This window comes from Denticeps clupeoides, chromosome 14, assembly GCF_900700375.1.
Source record: "Denticeps clupeoides chromosome 14, fDenClu1.1, whole genome shotgun sequence".
Lineage (NCBI taxonomy): Eukaryota > Metazoa > Chordata > Actinopteri > Clupeiformes > Denticipitidae > Denticeps > Denticeps clupeoides.
In genome coordinates, this window is record NC_041720.1 from 10491185 (window position 1) to 10519091 (window position 27907).

Below are 27907 nucleotides of genomic sequence, written 5' to 3' on the forward strand. Positions count from 1 at the left end.
ACTGGAGCAGGAGGTAGTGTGAGTTTTTATGGGGTGGATCTAGAATTGAGTCTGAAAACTATGTAGGGAAACTTTGTTTTTTTTTTTTTAAAACTGAACAAGCGAACTGAACTGTGGACACGAATCAGTTGTTCTGTGTTCATGGTAAATACTGATCCCCACCCCCCTCCTTTCTTGTGTGTTTGCAGACAACGCATAGCCCGGAGTGTCAGGATGTGCTGAAGTTTGTGAGTCAGTGGTGTGGGGGTCTCCCCACCGCTGGCTACTCCTTTCACTAAGCCTCTTGAGCACAAGTGTGCTCCTGGACCTTCTTCATCAGGTCCCCATCCCCTTTTAGTTTTCTGACCGCCTGTACATAACATCGGTCAACCTGCTCAGTATGGGTGGAGTGTACGGGTGATGGGTAAATCTGTGCAATCTTAGGGCACACGGACAGATGTCCTTGAGGAATGTACCCTAAAATAACATGAAAAACACTAACATTGTCCATTATAATAGTCTGTAACATACGTTATGCATAAATTGAGATTATATATTTGTAAACCGTTTATTTTCAGGACCAATAATGTTGGTTTTTTATGTGTTCCTATTAAATAAAATACTACATAATGGTCCATGAAACTGTTGCTTAAGAAAATGTATTTCAATCATATCATGCATGTTCCAGAAGAATAACAGTGGTGTGAGCAGTAAATGTAATAAAAATGAATATATTATATCGCTGTAAAACGTGCTTTTATTTCCGCGGCGGGTTTTAATAAATACTGTATTCGTCCTGCGGCGCCCCCTGGCGGACCGGCCGCCTCGAGATCCGCTGATTCGGTGCCTCTTCTAAGCACAGCCACCCATGGACAATTATTTTAATTATAGTCAACATACTTCAATGCATTGTGGTGTTAAGACAATTTTTGCTGTTTTAAAAAGTCGATCGCTTGTCGAGGCAACTGGAGCGGCGCATTGTGGAGCTCCGTCCTGCACTACAGGACCGCTTTAAAATGGCACCTTACGTGCGGACGCCGTGCAGCCGGCGTCGCCTCCTGTCCCCGATGCGGGACGGATCTCTTAACACCTCCTTCGCCTCGAGAAGGTGGGCTAAAATGAACGAGCCTCGGCCGGGTCGGTACTGCAGCGTACGCTGGAAAGCGTGGGCCGCTCGGCGGATCCACGCAACTTTCAGGTCTAGATGGTAAAAAAAATCCAGTTCATATTGTCCCGAATACAAAGATTTGTGGACAAAATTACGACTTCATATTTGAAACGGACCCCATTTATAGTTTTGGCTGCCGAGGCCTACTAGATTTTTTTTATTTTTGTTGTCAAATCCGTCATAAACATAAAACCTGTAATTTTATGCTACATTAAATAATACGAGAATACCCCAATGGACCCCTGGCCGTGATATATTTTGAACAGTGCTTTTTAGTGTATCGATCTATTTAAACTCGCTTGGTGTGCTGTTTGACTGAATTTCTCTTATTCCTCTCTAAGAACGTGCAGATTTGGAAAACTTGCTCCGCTGGGACTGTGGATGCAGGGTGTAAAGACACATTTTCGGGAGTTAATGGTCGATCATGTCGCCCGAAATTAGACGATAGAACCTGGAAACGGCGTTTCTCGCTTGGTCTGATTCGTCCAGCAAGATTCGTAGCTTTTATTTCAAAAGTCAAATCGTGTTGAATTTCTTTCATTTCTATTCAATGGAGTATCTGCAAATTGGGGGTGGGGGGGTAAAAAAACACCAGAAGCGACGAGAAATACCCGAAACGCCTATAAACGAGACGGGAGAAGTTCGGACGTGCACGGTTGAGAACGCAGCCTTGGACGACGGCTGCTTTGTGAGGGACCGGCTGCCCCCTGCGTAGTGTGCGAGGGGGCATTTTTAGGGCGCAGCCATCAAAAATTCAAGGATGACCTTGAGATCAGAAGCCAGCGTCTTTCCGCCGTCGACGGCGAACAACGTAATTCCCTTTTGCTTCGTTTCAGTTCGCTTTTTAAAAATGTATCATCGTTGATTGTTTAGTTCGAGCGGAGTCGTCTGTTTAAGAACCTCCGTGGTTTTGTTGGCGTTCATTAAAGTAAAACCGGCGCCGTGGTCGTGAAGGCCCTGTGTCATGTCATAAAAAACCCCAACATTTGGAAATCCCCGCAGCAGCAGAAAGAATCGACGAGCGAGCACTAGTTTTATTAGATTTATTTTTTTTTTATTTGACATCATCATCTCATTTTATTGCCAATAACAAAAAAAAAGTCACAGTCACGTTTATAAGAATGATAATAAAAAAAAAAACCCCAATAAAAACAAGCGGGCTGCGATTGGTATAAAACGGGCCAACCTTAGAGAACAATGCCTCCCGGTGACCTCTGCGCGACTAGGCCCTAACCGGGGAACCGCTCGCGTTCACGACGCATACGTGACCCCGGACTGCGGGTCCCGGCTACTCTCGCGTTCTTGACCGAATGGCGCAGCGCGAACACAAATATCGACGCGACGTGGAAATAAGTTGCGCCTCCAGCAGGAAGCCTCGGCGATATGCGCCCTCTCTCTTGGCATTCACCGCGTGCCTTAATTGTATGGACATTTAAATCAAGGTCCGCTGTGAACACGAAGAGAACCAGGCCCCCGGGCTCCTCCATCATCCCGCTGCGGCGAGACGAGGCGCTGCGTCCCCCCCACACCCCACACCCCGCACCCCACCCGAGCTCGGCGCGGCGTCGCCGCATCAGCACCGGAACGTCGCGCGCGCACGCACGCACGCACGCAGGCGAGCCTGAGCGCGGTACCAAATAAACAAAAAGTAACGATAATAATAATAATAGTATAAAAAAAAAACTACATGTACTACATTACCCATCTCGCAACCTCTCCGGCCGGCCGCCCGAGTCTCCAGCTCCGCCGTCCCAGGCCCGAGCGATGGCGGTAAAAAAAAAAAATGAGAGAGAGGAGAGGAGGGCGGAGGGTCTCGCTGCCTTCCCGCAGTCGGTCTCTCTTTTTTTTTTTTTTTTTTTTTACCGGAGTCCCAGGAGACACGCGCGCTAAAAACCGGGGGTGGGGGGTGTATTAGAGGGCCCATCTGGCTCCTCACCAGCTTTGTCGAGTCTCGCATACGCTAAAATGCTAATGACCCAGATAGCTCATGCAAAATGCAGCAGTAGGTAAGAAGAAGAAGAAGAGAGAGAGGGGGGGGGGGGGGGTAAAAAAAAAAAAAAAAAAGCGCCCCATCCGCCCTCCACCCTTCCCTCGTCCTCCTCCTCCCGTCTTTTGTGGGGGTCGGGCGGGGTAGTGTGGGTGGGTGGGGGGGTGAGGACGGCGGCCGAAAGCACCTGCATCAGGAAGGGGTGATAAAAAAAAAACTAGATATTGGAGGGCAAAAATAAACAAACAAATAAATCAATCAATAAATAAAATGGAAATAAATCCGCCACGGCCGGACTGCGTTACCTGTACTCCTGCGGACAAAGGATTTCGACAGAAAAAAAAAGAATACAAATGATATACATGTGTGTGAAAGTGAAACAGAAAAAGTAGACAATTTAATTTCATTCATTTGCAAAAAACCCATTGTAAATAGGTTAATAAATGAGAATAGAGGGACCGGCAACAATTTCAAAGCCTACGATGCCAAAAAAAAAAAACAAAATACAAAAGCGACCGAGCAGTTGTACATAAGCGACATGAATTCAATTAAACAATTAACTTACATCGTTATTTTTGCGTTGATTTTGCGCTAAAACAAAAAAAAATCAAAAATCCGTACATCCGTCAGTCCGCATCCGGGCAGCCTTCGCGATGCCAGTCTCTCTCTCTCTCTCTCTCTCTCTCTCTCTCTCTCTCTCCCCGCCCCCCCAAAAAAGCGCCCCGTCCTTCCAGCGTCACCCCCTGTTCGCGCGTCGAGAGTAGTAAGAATAAAGAAGGAGCGGAAGCCGTACGTCTCCACCGGCCGCGGCGGCGCGCGGTCTGAGGGAGGGAGGGATGGAGGGATGGAGGGAGGGAGGGAGGAGGAGCGCAGCCCCGGTGTATTCTGACGGGGCGCCGCCGCGGCTCGTCCGCCTCCCCACTCGCCCTCCGCTCCTCTGCCGAGGATTATTCTGCGCGAGCATCTGCCGCGTTGTTCACACGGAGCTGGACGCTGCTGCTGCCATTCAGGCCACCGCCACCATCATCTTCCTCCTCCTCCTCCTCCTCCTCATCATCATCATCGCCACAGCATCGTCACATGTCACAAACTCAGCACCACGGCACTATTACGCACGTGATAGCTCTTGATAGGATGGACATATAATCTACAACTGTAATTAGAATGTAGATCCTCGTGCTGATTCAACGTGAAAATATGAAAAACACCTTTAAAAAAATCACCTTTAAACATGTTCATTAAATGAACAGGCGGGTTTTTTTTTGTTCTTTTTGCGTTTGACGTCTCCACTCTGGTGGAATGCGCAGTGTATGAATTATGAATTATTGATGCGTCCACGTCCGTCGCGGATAAATATTATTATTGTTATTTTTTTTATATCGCCAACACGGCGAAGGACCTTTAGGGAGGGGGGGGGGTCAAAGTCGTGAAACGCGGTCCACTCCAAACGCGCCGTGGCCATATGGCCCGTCATCTGTGCGTCCTGCCACGCCACTTTCCCTTTTTTCTGCTCCTCGTGAATTAATTGGATGAATCATTTCCGTGCTTTTCTACAACTTGCCTGTCGCGGATCGTGATGCAATGTGGACCGGACAGGTTACGGGGCTCAACTTTTAAATGTCCGTCGCCGCGTAACGCGCGTCTCCCCACGCCGCGCCCCTCGCCTGGGGTCCGGGTTAGAGGTCAGCGGGAGGTCGTTTCTTCTTCTTCTTCTTCTTCTCCTCCTTCTTGTTTTGAGTGAAGGGACCGTCGTCCGTCGCGCACCTGCCACTCCGCGTAAACGGCGCCGTGCGTAAACGGGAAGCCGCGACCCAGATTTCCAACAGCCTTAATACGAATCGATACGCCACTTAAATCGACCGAGTTACGAGCTGCTGCTCATAAAACGTCCGCGCAGGCTGTTTGTTTCTCTTTTAATGTGGAGAAGCGGCCAAATTGTGAGGACACGAGTAACGACGACGTTACGTTGCGACCCGGAGGCAGGACCCTACATGTAGGCTCCGAGTGTGGCAATTCGTCGCACGAAATATCTTCCGTTCACTTGCGGAAAAGTGGCTCTTTATATGCAGCACTGTGCAAAAGTTGCAAGCAGTCGTGGAACTAATAGTAACCTGAACAGTAACCTGTAACAATAGGATGAGTCTCTTTATACATAATATCATTGTCTGAAAATGAAGAAATTAACATGTTAACCTGAACAAAATTGCATGCAACTTACATAAACAGTGGCTCTGTCTTCATTGCTTTGCATTGGTGCTTTTTATTTAATGGTTACTGTTTGTATGATGTGTTGTGTCAATGCAAAACACAATAAAATCTCACACTGTGGTTTAACGTACCAAATAGCCGCTACGATTACCCCTAGGCTGGTTATTTAAAATAAAAAATCTCTCAAAAAATCTTAGGTGTGGGCAAAATTAATAATTGCAAAAGAACACATCCCACCCTCATTATGCACTTTGACATGATAACTAGAAGTGCACGCATCTTACTAATATCATCTACGATTATAACATGCCTAGAAAAACCTTCTTTTACTGCATCTATGATTTAAGGGTTGCGTTTGAATCGCCATGACAAGGACAGAGTGACTTAATAACATAGAGAAATAATAGAGTTGTTATGCTTGGGGTGGGAATGTGCCTGTAATAAAGTGAAAGTGAAGTGATTGTCATTGTGAAACACTGCAGTACAGCACAGGATGACACAACGAAATGTGTCCTCTGCTTTTAACCATCACCCTTGGTGAGCAGTGGGCAGCCATGACAGGCGCCTGGGGAGCAGTGTGTGGGGACGGTGCTTTGCTCAGTGGCACCTTGGCAACCTTCTGATTACAGGGCCACTTCCTTAACCGCTAGGCCACCACTACCCTTACATCACCAGGTATTCCCAGGCAGTCTCCCATCAAAGTACTAACCAGGCCCTACCCGCCTTAGCTCCTGAGATCGGTCGAGATCTCCAATCAAGCCAAACAAGCACTTCCTTAACCGCTAGGCCACTACTGGTCGATTTGCATAGACTACTGCCTTCTAGATTCAAAATACGTACCGTATTATATTATGTATAACATAATAAGGTATAAATGCACCCTGCACTTTAATCTCTCACTACCTCACACTGTGCTGGGTTATTATTAACATACTATTATATCATATCACTACTACTATCATTATTATCGTATACTATATACTAGATATATCCATGCACTGATATATTATCAAATTGCTGCTACTCTGCCTGGTTTGTCGAGTTTGTCTAGACCTACACTATATTATGTGTGGATGCACAATGTCCTTTGTCACGTTTTGTGTTATTCCCATTTGCACTGTTTTTTTTTTTTTTTTTTGCACACTGTGAACCCACGAAGCTTCGCAATCTCGTCTCTGTGCACCTGTATATGGTGAGATGACAAGAAAGTAGACTTTGACTTTGATAATGTTGTAATAACTTTATAATAATATCTGTTGGAGCTTTGCCTCAATGTAACGGCACAATCGATGTTTAACACTGCCACAGAACCTGACAAGACATTAACAAAAAGGCCATCTTTATCTTTACATCCACATTTCAGCATGGCAGATAATAGAGACTTTTGGTTATTAGACGGTGGCACGGAGTACTTTTCGATTAAAATAATCCGTCTGGATGTGGGCGGCGCTACCGCCGCACAACACAACAAGAATCGGAAGTTTTGCACCAGATCCAAGTTTTCAACCGCAGCAAAAGATCCCGCTGCTGGCGGTCGACGGGAGGTCGGGACAGCGCGTTACACAACTTTCATAACTCCGCTCGTCACGTAACTCCCGAGCTTAATGGTAGCGTCGACTCGGGCGCGTCTCATCTGGCGTCACTTGGTCCGCGGCCGAATGGGAGACATGTCTTCTAAAACTCAGATGCCGACCCCCGACGCGGCTCTGGCCGGCAGAAAGGAGGCGATGGCGGTGTCAGGTAAGCCGCGCTAACGTTAGCCACCGCGCTAGCAGGCCAGCGCCGTGTTCACGTTTTGTGGCTCAAACACACTCGAGCAAACACACCGGGGGGGGGACGGGACCAACGAGTGCGTGTACGAGCTAGGAGAGGACGTCGGGCCGACGGCTCCAGTCTCCGGCGCCACTTCCGAAACGCCGGAGCAGCGTCCGCCTCGTCATGGCCGGGCGGCATGCGACGTGTTCGCGTTTCTTCCCCCCAAACCCGCGGTGCCGTCTGCGCATGCGCACTCCAGCTGACCCCCGAGAGCCGTTCTGAGGTAAAACATTTACACCGCGACGTGTGTTTAACAGAGTATCTGTAAAACACGCGGATTACGCATTCAGCTCTGTAATTCTTTTTAAAACAACTACAGTACAGGCCAAAAGTTTGGACACACCTTCTCATTCCATGTGTTTTCTTTATTTTCATGACCATTTACGTTGGTAGATTCTCACTGAAGGCATCAAAACTATGAATAAACACGTGGAGTTATGTACTTAACAAAAAAAGGTGAAATAAGTGAAAACATGTTTTATATTCTAGTTTCTTTGCTCTGATTTCTGCTTTGTACACTCTTGGCATTCTCTCGATGAGCTTCAAGAGGTCGTCACCTGAAATGCTTTTCCAACAGTCTTGAAGGAGTTCCCAGAGGTGTTTAGCACTTGTTGGCCCCTTTGCCTTCACTCTGCGGTCCAGATCACCCCAAACCATCTCGACTGGGTTCAGGTCCGGTGACTGTGGAGGTCAGGTCTCCACTTTTTGTTAAGTACATAACTCCACATGTGTTCATTCATAGTTTTGATGCCTTCAGTGAGAATCTACCAACGTAAATGGTCATGAAAATAAAGAAAACACATTGAATGAGAAGGTGTGTCCAAACTTTTGGCCTGTACTGTATTTACTTAGATTTATCGGCTTAGATTTTTCCTACATGTACAAGTGAAAGTTAAGTGATTGTGAAACACTGCGGCACAACACGCAGTGACACAACGATATGTGTCCTCTGTATTTAACCATCACCCGTAGTGAGCAGTGAGCACCTGGGGAGCAGTGCGTGGGGACGCTACTTTGCTCAGTGGCACCTTGGGACTTGAACCCACAAACTTCTGATTACTTCCTTAACCGCTAGGCCACCACTGCCCCTCTTTAGTCACTTTTTGTTCCACAACAAAAAGAGAAATGCATATATAATTATAAATATAATTATAGAAATATAATGTTTGCCTATTCAGTTGGCGAATAGCAGAAAGGGTGTCATGACAATGATGGGTGCATCAGTACAGTAAAGTGTGCATTTAGAAAATGACATAGTAGTTATACATAGTAATGCCAATGCAGAAATACAAAAAAGTGTGTGTGTTGTTTTGTGACTGCTCCCCAGTTGCTTGCAGCCTGGTAGTGGCAGCCTGTAAAGCCACCGCTCTGCGCCATATTCCTGGAAACAGCCTTTTCAATTTGTGACATTCACACACACACAGTTGACTTTTACCCATACTGCACTCTTTATTCTGTGGAATCTATTGAATATTAACAAAATCCCAGTAGCAAAACAACCACTTGCTTGAGGGAATTTTGTGCTTCCCTAAACTTTAGTTGGAGTTAAATCCAGTCTTTTTAAAGCTGCACTTTTTCCCCCCTGAAAGCCTTTCAAAACACTCCATTTGCATTAAAGATTCATTTTGCTTCCTCGCTCACTTAGGAGAACAGAGGACGGGAAAGAGGCGTCTTTAAAAAGGAAAAAAAAACAAAAAAACTTTTCTCCCTGCAAAGGAGCAGCTGACACAAGTTGCATTATGTAAAATAGAAATGTTGCACAGAGCAAAATTGGAGCGGAGTCGGCGGAGATTGGGACAACCGCACGGGAGACAGACCGGGAGCAGGGAATTGTGAACGAAAGCTCAGTAAAAAAAAAAAAAACAACAAAGACCTATACTACCTTTTCTCTACGTCCTTGCCTGTGGGAAGGAGTCGGGGAGTAAGAACCTGGTCTCCCAGTAGCAGCTGGGTGCTGCTTGAGATGCTTCTCACAGCGGCCCTCAGCGCTCAGCACAGTGACGCTCAGATCCGCCCAGCTCCTGCACACAGGTCTGATTACCAGCCACAGCCTCCTACGGCTTCCCCTTGGCAACAGGATCCCTCCGCGGGGCTTGGGGGTTGCCAGGAGGCACGCGTGCCTCAGACCCGAGGCATCCCTGAAGCTCTCTGCTGAAGGTCATGCATTTTGGTAGATGACAGGTTTTGTTAGCTGAAGCATCAGAAAGCTGATGTGTGTCTTCTCTGCATTTACAAGGAATTTTTCAAAGTAGTGAACACAGCGTTAGACAAAATATTTTTAAACAAATATGTATGATATGACAGTTCTGTTGAAATTCAGCTTCCTAACATCAGAATGTTGTGGTGTGGGTGTGAACTATCTGTTTAGTGGATTCTTTGCGTGATGTAGGTTTTCCCATTTGGATGTTGACGTCCATCCGTCCATCCATGAATTTATGTCTTGAAGGGATGATGGAAGCAGCCCATGTACATTACCATAAATGGACATTCCACACTGAGTCTTTTTATCGTTGTAAGCCTTGTAGTGACCATTTTGACCAAACTTCGTTCGTTGTGGCCCAATGCCATTCATTTCATACCGTACTAAATTGTATAATGAAAACTACTAGTTCTTCAACAGATGCTTTAAACTCAAACTCCCAACTCTGAGAATTACATTACAGGTATATCCATATAAATATAATCAATGTGTAAAAAATGCGATTTCTTTACATATTTACCTATTTTTTTCATTATCCCAAAAAGTCTGAAATTTGCTTTCTAGGATTTTTATTGAATGCTTTTTCAATCTGTTGCCTCTTCTGTCAAGGAGCCCCAGAAGAATTATGAAACAAAGTGATGCTGCTAATACGCTCCCCTCTCACATAAATAAGGAAACTCGTAAGCATCGCTCATCCTATAATACACATAAGCATATGGGCTTATCGCGGTCCCTAAGCACCGTAAAATCCCACAATCCATATGGTTCTCGAACGCTCTGTGCCCGAACTGTGGCGATGATTACAGAAACAAATGCCTTTAAGAAGAACTGACAGCCAATCAACTGCCTCTTCACCGTCCTGTTTGCCTGTCTTATCCCCTGTAGGATTGGCTGTGCATCTGCAATGCCAAACTACTCGGCGTTTCGGTAGAGAGATTTGGGCAGAATTGGGCAGAGGTGGGGTTTAGAGTTTTGGTGTGTGGGGGGGGCGGATATGTGACTGAGGCAGTGGCAGGCTGGCATCGGCGATCCAGGCACCATGATGTCCCCCCAAAAATGACAGGAGGGGCTGTCTTGGCACTCAGTGAATAGAACTGGCATTCCAAAGCGGATTTTCTTTTTTTTTTTGTTTTTTCCCTCCCTCCGCACAGGCGTCCCAGAGTCTTGCGGCCAGCGAGTGAATGAGTGAGTGAGTAAGTAAGACATGGAGGAAGTCTTGAGCACTGCAGGACAGGAGTGATGGAGAAATGGGTGCTAGTTATCGGGAAGAAAAGGATGGTCTGGGAGGCAGTGGATGTACTGGTTGGCATGGGTGGCAGGGACACCAATACCCACACGTGTGCTAGTTCATATTGGGTGGGGGGCGGCATCGAGGAGGCACGCGGCGGTCTGATGCCAGGACAGTGGCGGCGATCAGAAAAGAATTAGTATTTCGCATTTTCATCAGATTTCCCAAACCACCTTTGATCATTTTTTTGGAGGTGGGGGACACGCAGACAGGCAGCCACGGGCTGGAGCTTAGCCAAGGCTCCTCGGCAAGGCTGCCATGCTGCGAGAGAGAGAGAAGAGGAAGAGAAAAAACGCCAGGCGAGACTTGGCAGGGCTCTATCGGAGTCTCCTTTGTCTGTTTGTTCAGCTTTGCGCTAAGGAAATCAAAAATACCCAGGGTATAGCGACTCAGCCTCATTGCTAAGAAACCAAAAAAAAAAAGCCAAAATAAGAAAAGTACTCGCCGTTGGTGTTTTTTTTTTTTTTTTTTTTCTCCTGTCGTCAAGAAACCGAGGGCAAGATGGCTAAACTGTAACCAGCAGGCAATGGACACTTGCGTCTCCAGGACAACTGTCGTTCTGCGTCCCTTTTTTGGAACTACAGAGAGGACCATGCCAGTTGATGCCGATTCTTCATGTATTTTAAGCATTAATCTTTGCTTCAATCGCTTCCAACACTCGAGATGGAAAAAGCTTCTGTGTCCTCAGCGCTGAGGACTGGCAAAGCGTCCTTTGGCCAAACTTCTGGCCGGGAACGCAAGAGACAGCTTTTTTAGCACAGTGCATCCGTGCATCTTCTGTCGACCCCAGCTGGACTTCGGGGCTTCTCTGTTCTGCGCCTAAAGTTTTTCTGTCAAGTCAAAAAGAGCCACAAGTTAACGGAGTCCGGAATGGGATGGTGGATAAAAAGTTCTGGCTTCATATTCTGGTCTGTCAATGGTGTCTCCAGAGGAACAAGGTCAACTTGACACGAGTCTTTCACAGAATCTTTCATTCATTCAGGAACGGTGCGTAGGGCATCCGCCTTCTCTTAAAGACCCCTCTTGTAGGCATTAGTCTACCTTTGCACTCACTGCCTATCGATGAGTGGATTAGTGGACTGCAGCAACGGTCGAGACGGTCCAGTCCTGGCGACTGAAAGGTACACTTTTCAACGTCTGGAGTGCTTGAAGGCCTGAGCGCATCTCCAACCCCGCTTACGTCAGAGTTACAGATATATTAATTTATTTATAGTCACCAGTCTCCTGTTTTTTTTTTTTTTTTTTTTTGGTAATTTCTGGTAAGTTCTGTGTTTTTATGTGTGTGTGCACTTCTCTATTTTCTACAGATAAAGACGTCCTGGGGTTGGGGCTGGCGGTGCTTTTGCAAACTCCCATTCTGTCGCTGCAGTCGCTTAGGCCTGTCTCGAGAGTATTTGTCATTTTTCACCATTCTCGGTTTCCTTGCCCATCTATATAAAGAGAAAGTCGTAGTTGTCAGCCTCTTCCCCAGGATGATCGCTCTGGTCCCCGGCGTAACCGTCTCCACCGTCTCCACCGTTTCCACCGTTCACCGTGCTGTAGGGCCTGAGCATTTTCACAGCCATGTTCCTGATTCCCTCAGGATACCCTGCTTCTCCCCCTTCACCATATCTGTCGCGTGCAGCTCGATAGCCAAGAAGCTTCCTTAGGAAGCCGGAAAACCCCCCCCCTCGCTCTAAAGCTGTAAGCGTTTGATTAATGGCGGACCGCGTGAAAATGTAATTGAGGGGGGGAAAAAAAGATTCGCAACATCCCCGTTTGAACGTTGAACCATTGTCAAGGCGTGTTGATCACTAGCCAGATGTGTTTGTGTCAGATGGCAGGTGTAGTTTCCAGGTGTAGTTGCTGCACTTTTAGACCGTAATTATAAGGGTTTGTCGTGGGGAATCATGTGCACTACTTAGCCGAAAATGTCTCTGTTTTTCTACAAAGTTGCATTTATTCCAGAACTATATAGGTTCACTCTAGAACCATATAGGTATTATTAAATATCAATCTGGTTAACATAAAGTTCTTTATTTAAAGCACAGTTCTACAAGAAAGTGAAGTGAAAGTGAAAAGATTGTCATTATGATTAACAGCAAGCACAGCACATGGTGCACAAAGTGAAATGTGTCCTCTGCTTTTAACCATCACCCTTGGTGAGCAGTGGGCGGCCATGACAGGCGCCCGGGGAGCAGCTTGTGGGGACGGTGCTTTGCTCAGTGGCACCTCAGTGGCACCTTGGTGGATCGGGGATTCGAATCTACTGATTACGGGTCTGCCACTGCCTCAAGAAAGATAACTTACAGCAACTTTGTTGGTGCTTAAAGTGATTCAGTGAAATTAAAACAAGCTAAATTAAATAGATAGAAAATCTAAATTAGGGGATAGGGGACACTTGGCCAGTACATTTATCGCTTCATTTATTGTGCTTTATAGACGCACTTTGCTTTTCAGTGCATCTTTCAACTTCTATCATACCAAGCTTGAGCTTGGGGGGGGGTTAAATGTGTGATCAGGTTTGGAAAACAACTTTGACCATGAAAAATTATGTAAAAAGTGTATAAAAGACTTGTTGGTACAGTCATGTTGGCCGGTGTTTTAACAGATCAGCAAACCTATCAGAATTGGACGATCACGATCATGTTTCTATCCTGTCTACTGTATCATTCTATCATACCACCGAATAAAGGTACAGCTGGCCGAACCATTTAAAAATTAGGTCTCATGGGTGACCAAATTGGTCGCACTCTAGAGCCTTGTAACAGTAATACATATGAATAGGACTTTTCTTATACATATTTCAGGTACATTTTAGTGGAATTGAATAATAAAAAAAAATAATCGATTTGCCATATGCAGGATTCAGATGTGTGGGGACAGTACTTTGCTTAAGGGAATCTCAGTGGCACCTTGGCAGTTCGGGATTTACCTGCCCCGCTAAATATATCAATATATTTAATATAGGTCGAGTTTTCAAATGCAGATGTATAGTACCATTCAAGTCTGAAGAACACAGTCTTATTGTTTCTTTATTTGATTCTTTGATATTATTTTAATAGACAAATAGTACCAAAAAAATTGGATATTTCTTAATGGCTGACATGTCTGTTTTGTGAGGAAAAAGTCAAACCCATAGTTCTGATTTCTTGAGAAGTCATCTCTGCTCAGTGACAGGCAGAGCTCAGTAGGAGGTTCTTGATTAACTGGCGACTCTGTTCGTGGTGAGATGTTCCATCAGCTTCCTGTCAGATTTCTGTAGTCAGTGTGAAGCTTCTCCGCCCACTCAAGACTGGAGGTGGGAGTGAGTGGATGCACAGGCCGACATTTTTCCAAGGTTTGCTTCACCTAAAGCCCGACCCTACAGACTACCGCCTATGAATTATTCACCAATCCACTGTTACAGGTTGCTGTCACTGAAAACTTCTACACCTTTACGTTTATTTTTTTATTCTCAACATTCTGAGGAAAAAAAGAAACAGGAAGATGAAGAACCCTTATGCCTTGAAGCAATATTTCAAGGGTTTTTTATCGTGTGTGCACATGCATGTTAAGCAAATTGAAGGCTTATCTTCCTCTGCTGCCTCGAGTCCACTCTTAATTTGTCGCAGGCTGAGCAGTAATCCTGGGTAATGCCATCATAACTCAAGCAACATGCTGAGGATTTAACCACAAGTGCTACTGTTTAGGCATGACACTGATAACCCCCTCATGTTGGCTTTCCGGAGCTCCGGATCTTTGGTTGTGCCAAAACATTAGTGGAGATTGATCACTCACTCACATTGAGAAGTGGAAGAATGAATCTCTCTGAAGAACGAATCTTGTGACAGATTGGGAAGCCTGGTTGTACTGTTTTTAAAATCTCAGAATTTGACCCGAAGGCTATAATGGCTTTTGATTCACTCTTATGTATTTGCTAATTTACAGAGGCTCTAGATTGTGGTTTTGGATTCCTTTCACCTTCTTGAACATGACTCTTGAATATACCCACTTCTTTTAAATGTGCCCCTTATTTTAGGTCTAAACCCCTGAGTCGGTGAGGTGTCACACCATGGCGGTGCCACTTGTCATGATAACTCCCAACAATTAATCATTACTTAACCTTGGGGTCCCCATTCTTAATTAACAATAGAAGATTCAGTCATTAACGTAGAATCAATATGATTTATCATGTTATGATATTCCATAGTTCTCTTTTTGGAAGGAGTAACTTGTATGGGTAGGACCCTGGCATTCCCTGATCTAAGTATCGCTGTCCCATTTTACCCGCAAAGTATCTTTTTCATTAGTCAACACGTGCAGGTATTACATGATTCAACAGCCCAATGCTCTTTACTACAATGGGTCCAAATGAGTTTCTGGGTACATGATTAGTAGCTAATATTCTTCTAACAGATTTGGCACTGTTTTCCAACTGGGGCTAAGAACAGCACAACACACTAAGCAGGGGGCTTGTTTGCCAAGTGTGACTTCAAAGCTGTTCTCAGGATGGACAATAATAGTTAAAACAGTAAATATAATATATATAGCATAGTAGCATAGAGGCAGTGGTGGCCTAGCGATTAAGGAAGCGGCCACATAATCAGAAGGTTCGAATCCCGATCCGCCAAGGTGCCACTGAGCAAAAGCACCATCCCCACACACTGCTTCCCGGGCGCCTGTCATGGCTGCCCACTGCTCACTAAGGGTGATGGGTTTCACTTTTTATTAGAGCTGTCAATCATCAGGCTCCCACAAAATAGTTTATTACTACGTGCTAAACATGGGGTTCGTTCACTAGTGTAAGGTAATGTCTTCCTGGAATTTACATAATTTTATCAAGACGCTGGAGCAGAGGCGCAGGTGCGGAGACGTGGCATGCGGAGTAGAGCTGTGAGAGAGCGACAATGAGTTTGCAGGTTCCAAGATGTCTACCGCGTCTTTATGTCCTGGCCGGGCCCAGGTCCCGCCTCCTTCCGTTCTTGATGTGTGGTGTGGCAGCCGTGACAAATTAGCATGTTAGCATCAGTTTGAAACCAGCAAGGATAAACGACTTTAAAATGAAATGAACATTCAGTGTTTTACTACCAGCCAGATTATTGTTAAATTCAGTTTGACGGCATTTGGTGATTTTAGAAAGGTTCTAAATCATTAAAACATTTTCTCACATATGTTCTATGCACCCTGATATCAAGCATCAAAGAACATATCTCACCTGTCTTGGGTGGGCAATTTTACAGTGCATTACATCATATTTAGCTGGCAGTCATGTCCAGAGCGACTTACTATCATTGGTTACAGGAACCCCCGAAATGCCCAGGACAACTCAAAGATAAGTGTCTTGACTCAGTGACAGAACCTAACATAGATTTTGTGACCAGTTTGAATACTGTGTTTACATGTTGACTAGTGATTTGTGCAATTTTCTCCCCAAGACGCCGGTGTTAGAATGTTATCTCGGCCATCATATTGAGGAATATTGTCTTACTAGCTTGTTTTCAGGATAGTTTTTTGATTGTGATGAGCCTGCCAAGCTCTAACTCTGACATAAGAAAGACTGTTGTCACATTAGTGAGCCAAGATCACACGGGTCAGCAGCTTTATCATAGAACATAACCTATGGTCAACAGTCTTTGCGTTCTTTTACCGTTTGGCCGTTGTTTCATTAGGCACGCGTAAGGTGGCACGCCACCATGACAGATATATTTGGGCAGGTCACATTATGAGCATTCCAGAGTTGGCTGAACTGCATGTACAATATTTCAATTTGTGTTTAAAAATATTAGGGGGTATCCATTAATATCATTTCTGTATTTGTCATTATGTGCTGGTTGACCTGCTCGACCCTGATTCACCAGTCTTGTATTTCTTTTGTATTGCAGCTGGTCAGCTCTTCCAGCAGCTCTCTTATTCTGGCCCCCAGCGCTTTAGTGTTGCATAATTCACCTCACCTCTCTCACGCAGTGGGTGGATAGAGCTGGAAGTTTTGAATGCGAGCTGCTAGTAGCCACAGAAACGTTCCCCGTTGCCATGTGAACGTTCACGCGCTTGTCACGCTTTCAAGCCGGGCCGCGGGGTATGACGGATCAAGTGGGTAATATAGAACGCGGAGCAATGGTTTCAACCTCACAGACACTTTGCTTACCGTCTGGAAGGATTAGTGTACTATCATCCATGCTGACTCATGTATTGCCTGCAGATCACAAAGGGCAATTATTGGCAATTTTTAAGGCCAAGATTCTTTTATCCAGGGTCGGTTGTTTCATTTTAACCATGGCATACTGCAGCTCTGGATTAAGAGTGTAATTCTATGAAGCTTGCCTGCTGCCAGACGTGTATGAGAAATATTTACACTCCAGTCTGAATCAAGGACAGAGGCATCTCTGTGGCATTTAGACTTGGACACGTTATCGGCCTGTTAACCATGTATGTCTGTTACTGAATGAATAATATATGTACATCCGCCTTCCAACGCCACTTATGCAGTCAAGACTGCATGAAGACTGGGCTCTGTTACGGCAATCTCCAGGAAACAGCCCTCGAACATACACACAAGGGTCAAGCATTACCAATCCACCTAACCTTCCTGTCTGGAAACAGAAGAACCCAGAGGAAATCTATTCTAACAGAAGGAGAGAGCAGTTGAATAGAGGCTTTAGCCAGTGCACTACCAGGCCAGCCATTTGTGAAATATATTTCAAACAATACCACCCAGAAAGATTCTAATAGCAGTCGTTACTAATCAATTACTACCTTTCTGGCAAGCACTGCCTAGCGGTTTAAAGGGCTAGCGTCACACACGGGAGGGAAAAAGAATCGCCAGTGGCTGAACAGCCCTCCCAAATCCTCTTGCATAACTGCTGTCAATGGGATAATGGCTGACGCGGCGCACACACGTCCCCCCCGAGCAGGCTGCAGAAACTGTCATGTTGACTACTGACCCAGCTCCACCACGGCTTGTCATTACCAGGGTCGAGCCCCACGTGGTCGGCAACAGCGGGGCTCCATTTGCCATTTAGAGCACGGCTGCGCTCTCTGCTTGCAGTTGTGAAAACAGGGGTTGCATCATGCCTTCTGCCGTAATGTTCATACTGTTCATAGTGTAACAACACCAACTGGTCGGACATTTGTTTGGCTGTACAACCGGCTGAATAAATGATACAGAAATCAAATCAATTTTAAAAGTGTTGGGGGAAATGCTTGCACGTCTTAAATAAAAGCACATATCAAAGGCGCATCAAAATGCATTTCTCTGCCTTTGATTAATGAGGACTTGGCATAATATTGTCTCCCTTGATGATTAAAAAAATGGATCTTGGAGCTCAGTAGGAGGTTTAAGGGATTGGAATAATGTGTTGAAAAGTATTGAATTTGGCCTTAAGGCATGCTGTGTGATGAAACCATGCTGAGGAAATGCTTACACACACACACACACACAACCTTATCTTGCTGTTCTAAGAACTAAAGGAATTAAAGATGTGGCGTATCTCAGGTCCTTTTCCCCCCGCTCACCTCTGGGCTAAGCAAAACCCCCTTTAATCCGAGCGCAGGAGGACCCTGGGAAATAACCATCAGAGACAAAATGGGAGAGGGGCAGGGCGAGGGAGGCCATGTTTGATGCTGACACATAAATGAAACATGCTAACACATGCTATTTCTCACCTCAGATGCCCTTCACCCCTCCATTGCTCCCACTTTATCAACTTGCCATTGGCCTGTGACGTGTTACTGCCACCGCTCTGATGGTCTTCCAGCTCGACAAGGGTGAAAACGTTGGCCGTGGAGCATTACTGAACAGACTCTGCTGGCTGTTACAACGCCATAACTTCAATCTGACCAGTTTTACAAGATCACGATGACAGTAGAACCAAACGTCATCCGAATGCATTAGTGGGAGATGTCACTAACATTCCTTTGATGTGTGTGGAGAAGCGTTCAAAGAAAAGGAGGCTGAGGAGGAGAATGGAAACTCTACAAGCAAATTCTTCATTGCCACCCCACATAACACTATTTCTTTGTTTAGCCCCCTTGTAAATTTGGGTTTTTGTGCAGTGTCATTTCATGTAGTTTGTTCATTGGCTGGCCAGTAGATGTGAGATGATCATTTCCTGAAACTGTCAGGAAATGATTGTAGGCAATCTCTGTACCTGTTTCATGGATGATTACAACCAAGGTTTAGGGGCCATGGCCAAAGATATCGCCGTGATTGTCTCATCTTTGGTCTGGGACAGCAAAGAATTGTACAGTGTATACTGGGCATTAGTCAGGAATGCCTGGAGAGGTGGGAGAAGTCGGTAAAATCGGCCGTTTGTGACTAAGAAAAAAGTGCTGATGACTGCACAGCTCCTCATTCCCCACAGCGACTTCCTTGTTTGAAATCTCGTCCTACTTTGGCCATCAGGGTGCCAGAGCTGGACTATTAGCCGCATGCGAGTTGAGGCGTTAGCGTTAGCATTAGAGGGAGTGCTTCACGCTTTATTGAAATGCTGGGCTAGGGAGCCGAGCCGCGTTGAATAGGATTTTCTCTCTCTCTCTCTCTCTCTCTCTCTCCTCCTCAACCTTTCTTTCTCTCTGCCTCTCCCCATCCCCCCACTTCACTCTGATTGGTCGAATTAACTCTGCAGCCTCCTGTTGTGAATAATTACTTTTGATCCAATGCGGATTCTCTCTCCCTTTCCTCCCTCTCTCTCCCTCGCTCTCTTGTTCTCACCTATCCTCCAGTTTTTAATTTTTTGGATGCCTAGTGTGTCCTCTCCACATGCGCTTCTGTCTCTTGACACACACTCTCTCTTCCTCTGTTGGTGATGGTGTAAGGTGCTGTGAGAACGTTTTGTTGCCGCGTTGTGTCCGGACAAGCGATCCCTTCCTCGCCGCAGCGAGTGGGGCGCTGTCATTTGATTGTTTCTGTACACAGAGCGGCGTGGTGACCAATACCAGCGCTGCATTTTACGCCTATTGTGAAGTCGACCTCCCAAGGTTTCATCCATTTTTTTTCTTTTATTTATGGAGGTTTATGGAGGACATAGAGGTTTACATTTTCCCAGTCACACAGAGAAATGGAAGTACCACTGTGTACATGTATGGAAATTAGAGGTGTGAACCTTCACTGGTCTCGATTACCAGTGCCTCGATAGCGACGCATCACGATGCATCCCATACATTTTCTACATGGTCACATGTCACAAATACAACAGTTAACGTCTCGTACACTGTTTGGACGCTTCGATTTGCTGCAATGAGCAGAAAAATGGACTGTGTTCAGTCCACAGTCCCCTGACTCCACAAACGGCAGAAAAAATGCCTGGTTCAGGATTCCGTGGCGTCAGGTTAGCGCGGACTGAGCACAGACAATTTTTCTGCTTATTGGAGAAAATCTAAAGCTGCAACGCGAATAATCTGCGTTTTTTTTCTAAACTCCCGATAAGACAATAATGTGGTGTTGTGGATCTCTGGACACTCAGAGAAAGATCAGCTTTTTCGCCTCATGCCCGCCTCGTGTGTGTGTTTCTAAGTGGCAGAAAGAACTTTGCCTCTTGGATTCTATTGGTCACGCATCAGGGCGTACAGTGGTCAAAAGTAAAAGTTCAACAAATGAACGCGGTCCGCCGCAGAGCGTGAAACTCATACGCGGAGAGAGAATAATCCGCAGAAGAAAAATGATGATGTAATTGATTATGTTCTGCACTGCATCGATGCAATATCGTCCACGTCTGCATTGCAATGCATCAATTATATGATTAATTTCAACACCCTATTACAAATGCTTCTGATGACAATGATGTTTCAAATAATGTATCTTGACATAGGTTCAAACCCCACATAATACCATTGGTCCCTGAGGAAGACACTTAACCCTGAGTGTCTCCGGGCAGCCTGTCCCTGTAACTACTGATAAATGCTGGGAATGTTCTAAATAGCTTGGTCAGCAGCAGAAATGTACTTTTACAAACAGGAACCTCAGCCACTGTTAAAAATATGGTCAAATTCACTAGCCAATCTATCACTTAAATGGATCGTAAGTCTACCAATTTTCATATATTTCATGTACATTGTGTTAGTTTGATGCATTTCCATGTGATACAGGTTAATGGGTACAAATACTTTGCCAAAACATGGTATAACAAAGGATCTGTCCTGTACCCTTTGAGGTACAATCAACTGAGTTTTGTACCTGGAGGTTTAATTTTGTACCGTGTGTGTACCTTTATTTCTCTGTAATATACAGAGGATTGGGAGCCTTTGATAATAGTTGAATCAATGTGCTGATAATCCATCTGAAGACATTTTTGTTTTTGTCCTTTTATTTTGGTAAAGAGTATATAACTCCTGTAACATTATGAAAAGACACGCTTAATGCGTCATAGGGCACCAGTACAATTTTTTAAAATTATTTTTCTTTTGTTGCTTCTCATGATAGTATCTCTTTGTGTACACACTATACACCTTACATCCTAATCAAATCCAGGCCAGTCTTTGCTGTAATTAGTTAGGTAGTTGGGTAGTTAGCTGTAGCTTTGCTTTACTACTCAATTGTTCTCATTTTTGCAAACCCTGAAGATGCACCCGATTGGACGTTTGTGAACATGCCCCAGTGCGGAATTTAAAAAAAAAAAATTCTTTATTTTTGCAACAGACCAATATAGCCATCTCTCTGGGCATTTCATGCTTATTTTTGTCTTCTCACCGTCCATCATCATGTTCTTTTTCCCCTTGCTTTCTGTATTTGCTGCACCCCCTCATTCTCTCTCTGGGACCACAGTGCTGCCCTGTTCCGCCTGGCTGGCCTGTCAGTAGTGTTCTGATCCTGAGTGAGCGCGGCTCTAGGAGGAGGCCTGGCCACTCGTATGAATATTTCAGTGCACGCTGCTCCCATTTGCCTGCCAGGCCTGTGAATGCTGGCGCAGCAGAGGTCAGGCGTAGTGAGCCGTTGAGCGCTGCCGCTCTTGAGTTCTCTCTCTCTCTCTCTCTCTCTCTCAAGAGAAAGGCCTATTTTTAGAGCTGAGATGCGATGCTAGGCACCTGGTGGGAACATGCAATGCATGGGCATCTGTAGGCTGGCGTCTGTCAAAATGCAGAGGAAGCCGGTTTTTAACATGCAGCCCACTACACTGTTGTCAGGGAGGCCACACGTATTCCATCCTTTTCTGTGTGAGTGTGTGTTACAGCTGTACAGGTAGTACACACTTTAGCTCTGAATACATTAACCAAAGCTCTTTAAGTAGGAAGCGTTTAATTTTGGGCACTATTTTTGTGCAGCGCTATGCGCTAAGCATAATGCTTGTTGTCAGGGTTTACAGAAATATGCTTGGTAGTTATTGTTATCTTTATAAATCTCAGAATATCTTTAGGTGTGTAACTATTTAAAATGGGTGGAGCGTTCAGTCACGTTACTTTCTCATTCTGGATGATTTTATAGCCATCAATATGTCACATGTGCAAACATCATTAAAGATCATGTTTTTTTCTCATTTCAACAGTTTATTTCCCTTCAGTTTATTTATGTTATTCCTGAACATGCCTTTTGCCTTACTGTGACATATGAAATTTATGCTGTTAAGACTTGCCATAGAGATTGAATGGGGTCAAATTAGAAGGCCATAATTATACTGTTGGGTTGGTTAACTCAGTGTGCCACATGGAAGTTACCACACAAATGTTTTGAGGATGCACTGAAAATGACATGGCACTGTAGTTAGGCTTATACCTTTTCAAGCCCAAGGAGGTAGTGTGACGTGGCATTGGATACGGTTGATAGGAATGGAGCATCATATGGTTTCATGTTTGGAGAAAGTTTATATATGGCTGATATGAAAGGGTGCATAACCCTCCTGCCCGCCTGGCAGATTCATTCGTACCCTGTAAAGGGGGCAGAGGTGAGTGTCACATCTGTTGTCAGGGGATCTCTGTACACAAATTCCACTTAACCAGTACATCACAGACCTGAGTAGCCGTGGACACGGGTCAGTTCATGATCAGGCAATTATTGGTACAGTGGCAGCAGGTGCAGCTCACTTTGTGTGCACATTTCTCCATCTTAATTGTGCCTCAAAGTCAACGAGGGGGGGGGGGGGGGTGTTGATGGTATTTATCTTTGTCGGTGTGTGTGCATGTGTGTTGTGAAGTTTCGCTGGAATTTTAAAAAATGTGTCAACCTCCACACAACGTCCCTGGCCTGTCAAGGAATTGAATTACGGTGTGGCGTAATGCAATCCCCCATCTCTGCCTACTCAGTCTAATGAAATTATGAGATGAAAGCACAGCTGGACCATTTTGCATGATATTACTGTGTGGGGAAGTGTTCGGTCTTCTCCAGAGAGAGAGAGATCCCTCGGAAATAATGCATCCTCTCTTCCACAGTGGGATGGCATGTTCTGAAAGGCCAGGCAAATGGTCAGCATTAGAGGGAACCTCAGGATCATTATTACAATTTGGACTGTAGTGGCGAGACGGTTGAGTGTTGGGGGTTTGAACACATGGGTGTGGGTGGATGCTATTGCTAGTTTCAAGTGTTGAACTGTATTAAAGTGGAATAACACAGGAAACAATACGGTTGGGCAATATATGTCATGTTTTTTTAATTCATATATTTCTTTGGGCTTATGAACTTAACACATCTATTAAAAATCTATTACAAATATTGGGATCTATGTATGTTACAAGTGCCTAGTTAATTTGCTAACCCAAATAAGGTCACCATTCCATTCCATGTGTTTCAATTAATTGACTAGTCATATTGATTAATGAAGTTACACCAAAAAAAAAGAGATTTGTTTCGCGTAGCATAATTCAAATGTGTGGAAATAGGTGTCATAATTGAATTTTGAGTGTAGAGGGAACTTGTTAAATGTGTTTAGTAAAGATCTTCTTTATTATAATGCAAAAATACACTTGAATCTATTGGCAGCTAGGTTCAGCAGTTCTTATAGTGCTGGTATTGTTGTGATTATTGTTTTTATACCACTGTATGTAAAAATATATTGATAAACCTTGGAATAGTTCTGGATTTGATCCAGCTGTGTCATTTAGCCAGAAGCTGGTCATGTGGCATTGTGACTAGTGTTCCTCAGCAGAATACAGTTTTAATAGATGCATCATTATTGTGATATAATGTCACTTACAGGATTTGTCTCAGCCAATCAGAATTCCAGTTTGTGAGTAACATAGTTATATATAATTAGTGAGGCTGTCAAAATGAACAATTTCATTATTATGAATAATTTATAAACATTTAACATGTTAAAATAAATAAACTGCTGGTCACTTCCTGTGTGAGGTCTTACCAATGACAACTTAAATTATGGCATTTTTTTTTTCCAAAATGGAGACATGTGGCTGTGGCTGTTGAGGCACTCGAGGCACAGGAGCAATGTGGTGTGTCCATGATGTGCCTATGTTCTTTTTCAGGTGCACCCACAGGAAAAAGTTCACTGCGCTTTGGGGTTTTTAGGAATGAATCCAAAGAGTTAAATAATTCAATGATTTTTAAAAAATCAATAGACAGCCGTAAAAACTACTAAAGTATTTTAAAATAATACATATCTTTTTATTACGGTCATCAATGTTTATTGCATGAACCATCAGCGATACCACAGCAACATATTTTTCTTATTTGTTCTTGTAACTGTAAATATGGTCCAAATGGGTCCAAAGCAACCGCAGGTTTCGTGCTTAGCACATGAGAGTAGGGCCACTGTTTGCTCAATAAACTCCTGACCGATGAATAGAACAGACCTGGGTTTTAATGCGCCGTGTTGCCTTCACCGCGATACAACAAAAGGAACGGTATCACGGGAGGCAGCTGTCTGCTGCTTTTAAGACAATTATCTTTTTAGCTGCCTTAATTGCAGGTGAAAAAAAAAAAGGAGGCAGGAAAAAGCGCCGGGTGCTAAACTGGCCGTTATTCAGCAGAAGAAAGCATCTGATTGCGGCACTCGTGCACCCAAGACATCATTTATTCACCATTTTCAGGCACTCCTAACAATAGAAAACAGGAGGCGAAAAGAAAACAAAGAAGATGAAGGGAGGAAGGAAGGAAGAAGAACAAAACAGTACAAGTTGCTTTCATCTCGCATCCAGTGGGCTAGCGCCGGGTTTGTCATCTTGACAATTTTCTCCATTATCCCTCCGTCTCCTCCTTTACCACGTCTTTCCTTCCCTCAGCGCCACGGTCGCGTTGGGAGGAAGATATCAAATGGGTGTCCTTTTGTGCCGGCAACAATTATTAGACCTTCTCAGGTTCTTCTGTTCCACCCCGTCATCGTTTTGGCATTTGCTACGCTTCTCACAGCGACTGAGGGTTTTATCCCCCCCTGCAGAAGTGAAAAAGGGCTAAAAACCCTGCCACTTCTGAGAACTGCGCTACTCTTTGAAATCAAATGTGCATTTAGATTCTCTGCCTGCTTGTTGATGACACACTTTGACTGTTTTTTCACTTTTTAGATATACATGTGCCTTATACGTGTTTTCTTCATTTAAAATGAACATCAGATGCTGTGTGAACTCAGTGACCTCGCTGATAGGAACCTCGCCCATCTTCATCCTCCCCCGCCACCTCCTCCTCCTCCTTTGTCTTCCCCTCTGTAGCTGAACATCCTTGTTCAAGAGGAAGATGCTGCGGAGGGACTTCAGAGATGTAGGCTTCACTTGAGAACCAGTTTTTCTATTTTTATTACTACACATGATGATCCACCATGCTGCAAATATTTCCATACATGGGAGGGCTAACAAAAGCTGTTGGCCAAGATTCTATAAAAATGGCTTATTTCTGAATACTGAACACATTACCATGAATATATATGGAGAACTGAATACCATAATGTATTCAGAATAGTTTAGTATACATATTAAATACGTATTTGGAAATCAATTTTTTTTAATTAATCAATCTGTTATAATTGGTATATCAGTATGATCATATTTTAATTTTTTCAAAATATGGCATTTGGAAATGTAACATGGACTTAATACAGATACTTCATTTTTGTATTATGAATACATATTGTTGTTACATGGAACCTTGGTTTGGACAGCATACGAAAAAAAAAATCTATAATCAAGGCCTTTTTAGACTGAATATTGATACACAGTTACAGGTGCTGTTACAGCTTTACAAGTAACACTCACCACTCATAACTGTGCTGGCTTTCAGCTGCTGGAGCCAATCCCGGTACACTGGTAGGGGACCAACTTGGGGCGGGGGACCATTCGCGCCCACTCTCTCACACTGACGACCAGGTTAGAGTTTTTGGTGTGAAGCCACCACATAATGTATATTATTAGTTATAAATATGAGTTTAACACTCTGGATCAAGCGCACAAGTGTTGTAGGTTGTTTGTTAGCAGTCTTTAACGTTCCCTTGGGAAATGGAATTAAAAAAAGGCATTCTGACTATTTTGATTGTTTCATGTCACAGACATGATGCTATTGTGTCGCTAAAATAAAAGTCAATTTCTTATTGTCAATTTCTTATTGTCACTGTGTTGAATTAAGAGACAGAAAGAAATTGCACAAATGTTGAGAATCCAGCACTGGCAAAGGCTCTGGTATACTGGTGACATCAGTGGACATCACAAATAGGACTGTGAAATAAATATGTGAAGCCCATATCCACTACCAAACCAAACATTCATGTCATCTCATGGGCGATCTAGTAGATGACATATGGGAACACTCCCCATGTGCTGATACGGTTAACAAATCCCCGAATGAAGCTGTTGTGTTATTATCCTTAAATAGAACAATGCCTTCATGTTGAACACGTGTTTTGTAGAGCAAATTGGGAAATGAAAAATGATTGGTACGGTAATGAGAGCGGACTGCACATGTAACAGTAACAGTGTGTTGAGGAGGTGTGTGCCATTATTCCGTCTCCTGGAACCCAACATCTGAATTTTGCCGATTTTGGAGAAAATAAGTCAGCCTGTATCTCTTGTGACACACGCCCACAGACACACATCAAAGGCCATTTCTCTCTCCCCACTGAGCTCTGCACAGACTCTGTTTGTCCATGGGCAGCGTCCTGCAGGCTGGCGTGTTGCTCGGCAGTCTGCTTCCCTCCTAATGAGCTGCCCAACTCTGCTACCGAGGTTGGCCCTGTAGTGCCTGTCCACGGGATCCAGCCGGGGGCCCGGGCGGCCCTCCCCATGCAGGGGGGGATCAGGAGGGGTCTGGCGGCACGCGTGCGCGCCTGATGCATGAGTGGATGGCACATGCCAGCCGTCCTCCAGGGAGGCTGGCACGCACACACACACACACACACACACACACACATGCCCTCACCATCCACAGACCCACTTCCCCACTCCCCCACCCTTTTCCACTCTAGCTCTTTTGTTGTGGAATTTCTTTTTCCCAATAAAATAGTTGCCAGCTAATGGATTTTCCCTTTATTCATTGGATGCGCTGAGTGATGGCTCTCCAGGCAGTTCTTAAACTTGATTTACAATTAAGCACAGTCGGGCCATTTTCTAATGATTCTTAGCCGAGCAGGTTTTTATTGCACTCTAAGCTGTGTTATTAACCAACCCCTGCATCTCCTCACCCCTGTGGGGTGTCTGAAATGCTTTGTCCTTTTTTTTCTCCAAGTCAGGAAACACAAGAGAGAATGCTCTCTGGGTCTCTCTATAAAAGCGCTCTGTCCAAACACACACACACACACGCACACGATGTGCAAGGTGTACATGTGTGGTGCATTCGTTTTCTATTTATGCCTTGGACTAAATGGGGACATTTTGTTTGTAATTAAAAAAAAAAACATACATTGCATTTATTTTTTAAATGTTACATAGGTCACATAGGTGTTTGTGTGTGTGTGTGTGTGTGTGTGTTTTTGTGTGCATGTACATGATAAATCTGCATCACTCCACTATGCTGCTTTCCTGACACTTGGGCCTCATGCTGCACCTGCACGCTGCCTAGATAGAGGTCTCATGGGTGCATTTAACGTAATTTGCAGAACCACTTCCAAGTGGACTGCTTATGTATTTGTGTTATAAGTATGTGAGTGTATGTGTGCGTAGCTTATGTACAGGCAGGTTATCCCTGATAAAATAGCTCCGCATTTTACCACATATTGTAAATCCATTAACTTACACGTCAGTGAAACAGAAATCGTGTACTAGAGGAGCGTTTCCCTGGCCATTTTCATGGCAGACCTGTCCTCAGTGCGCTCTTTACAGCGTACGAGGGATCAGCGGAGTGATGTAATGATGCTGAGCGCTGTGAGCTCGTTTCCATCGATTTCTCGGTTTGGCCGGAGCCGGACAGCTATGTTGATTTGCTTTTGAGGGTGCGGGCTAATG

The 27907-nt window shown here is 44.5% G+C and overlaps 2 protein-coding genes across 2 annotated transcripts in view; both read left to right on the plus strand.

Annotated features, from left to right (window-relative positions):
• Positions 1-715, plus strand: part of ift172 (intraflagellar transport 172) — a 33791-nt gene extending 33076 nt beyond the window's left edge. Inside the window, exon 48 of the mRNA XM_028953144.1 lies at positions 189-715. Within this exon, the coding sequence (XP_028808977.1) occupies positions 189-278 (90 nt within the window). The 3' untranslated portion in view covers positions 279-715. The remainder of the gene's footprint in view (positions 1-188) is intronic.
• A 6095-nt stretch (positions 716-6810) lies between these two features.
• The window catches only part of msraa (methionine sulfoxide reductase Aa), a 65024-nt gene continuing 43927 nt past the window's right edge, over positions 6811-27907 (plus strand). Inside the window, exon 1 of the mRNA XM_028953211.1 lies at positions 6811-7082. Coding sequence (XP_028809044.1) covers positions 6947-7082 — 136 coding nt within the window. The 5' untranslated portion in view covers positions 6811-6946. The remainder of the gene's footprint in view (positions 7083-27907) is intronic.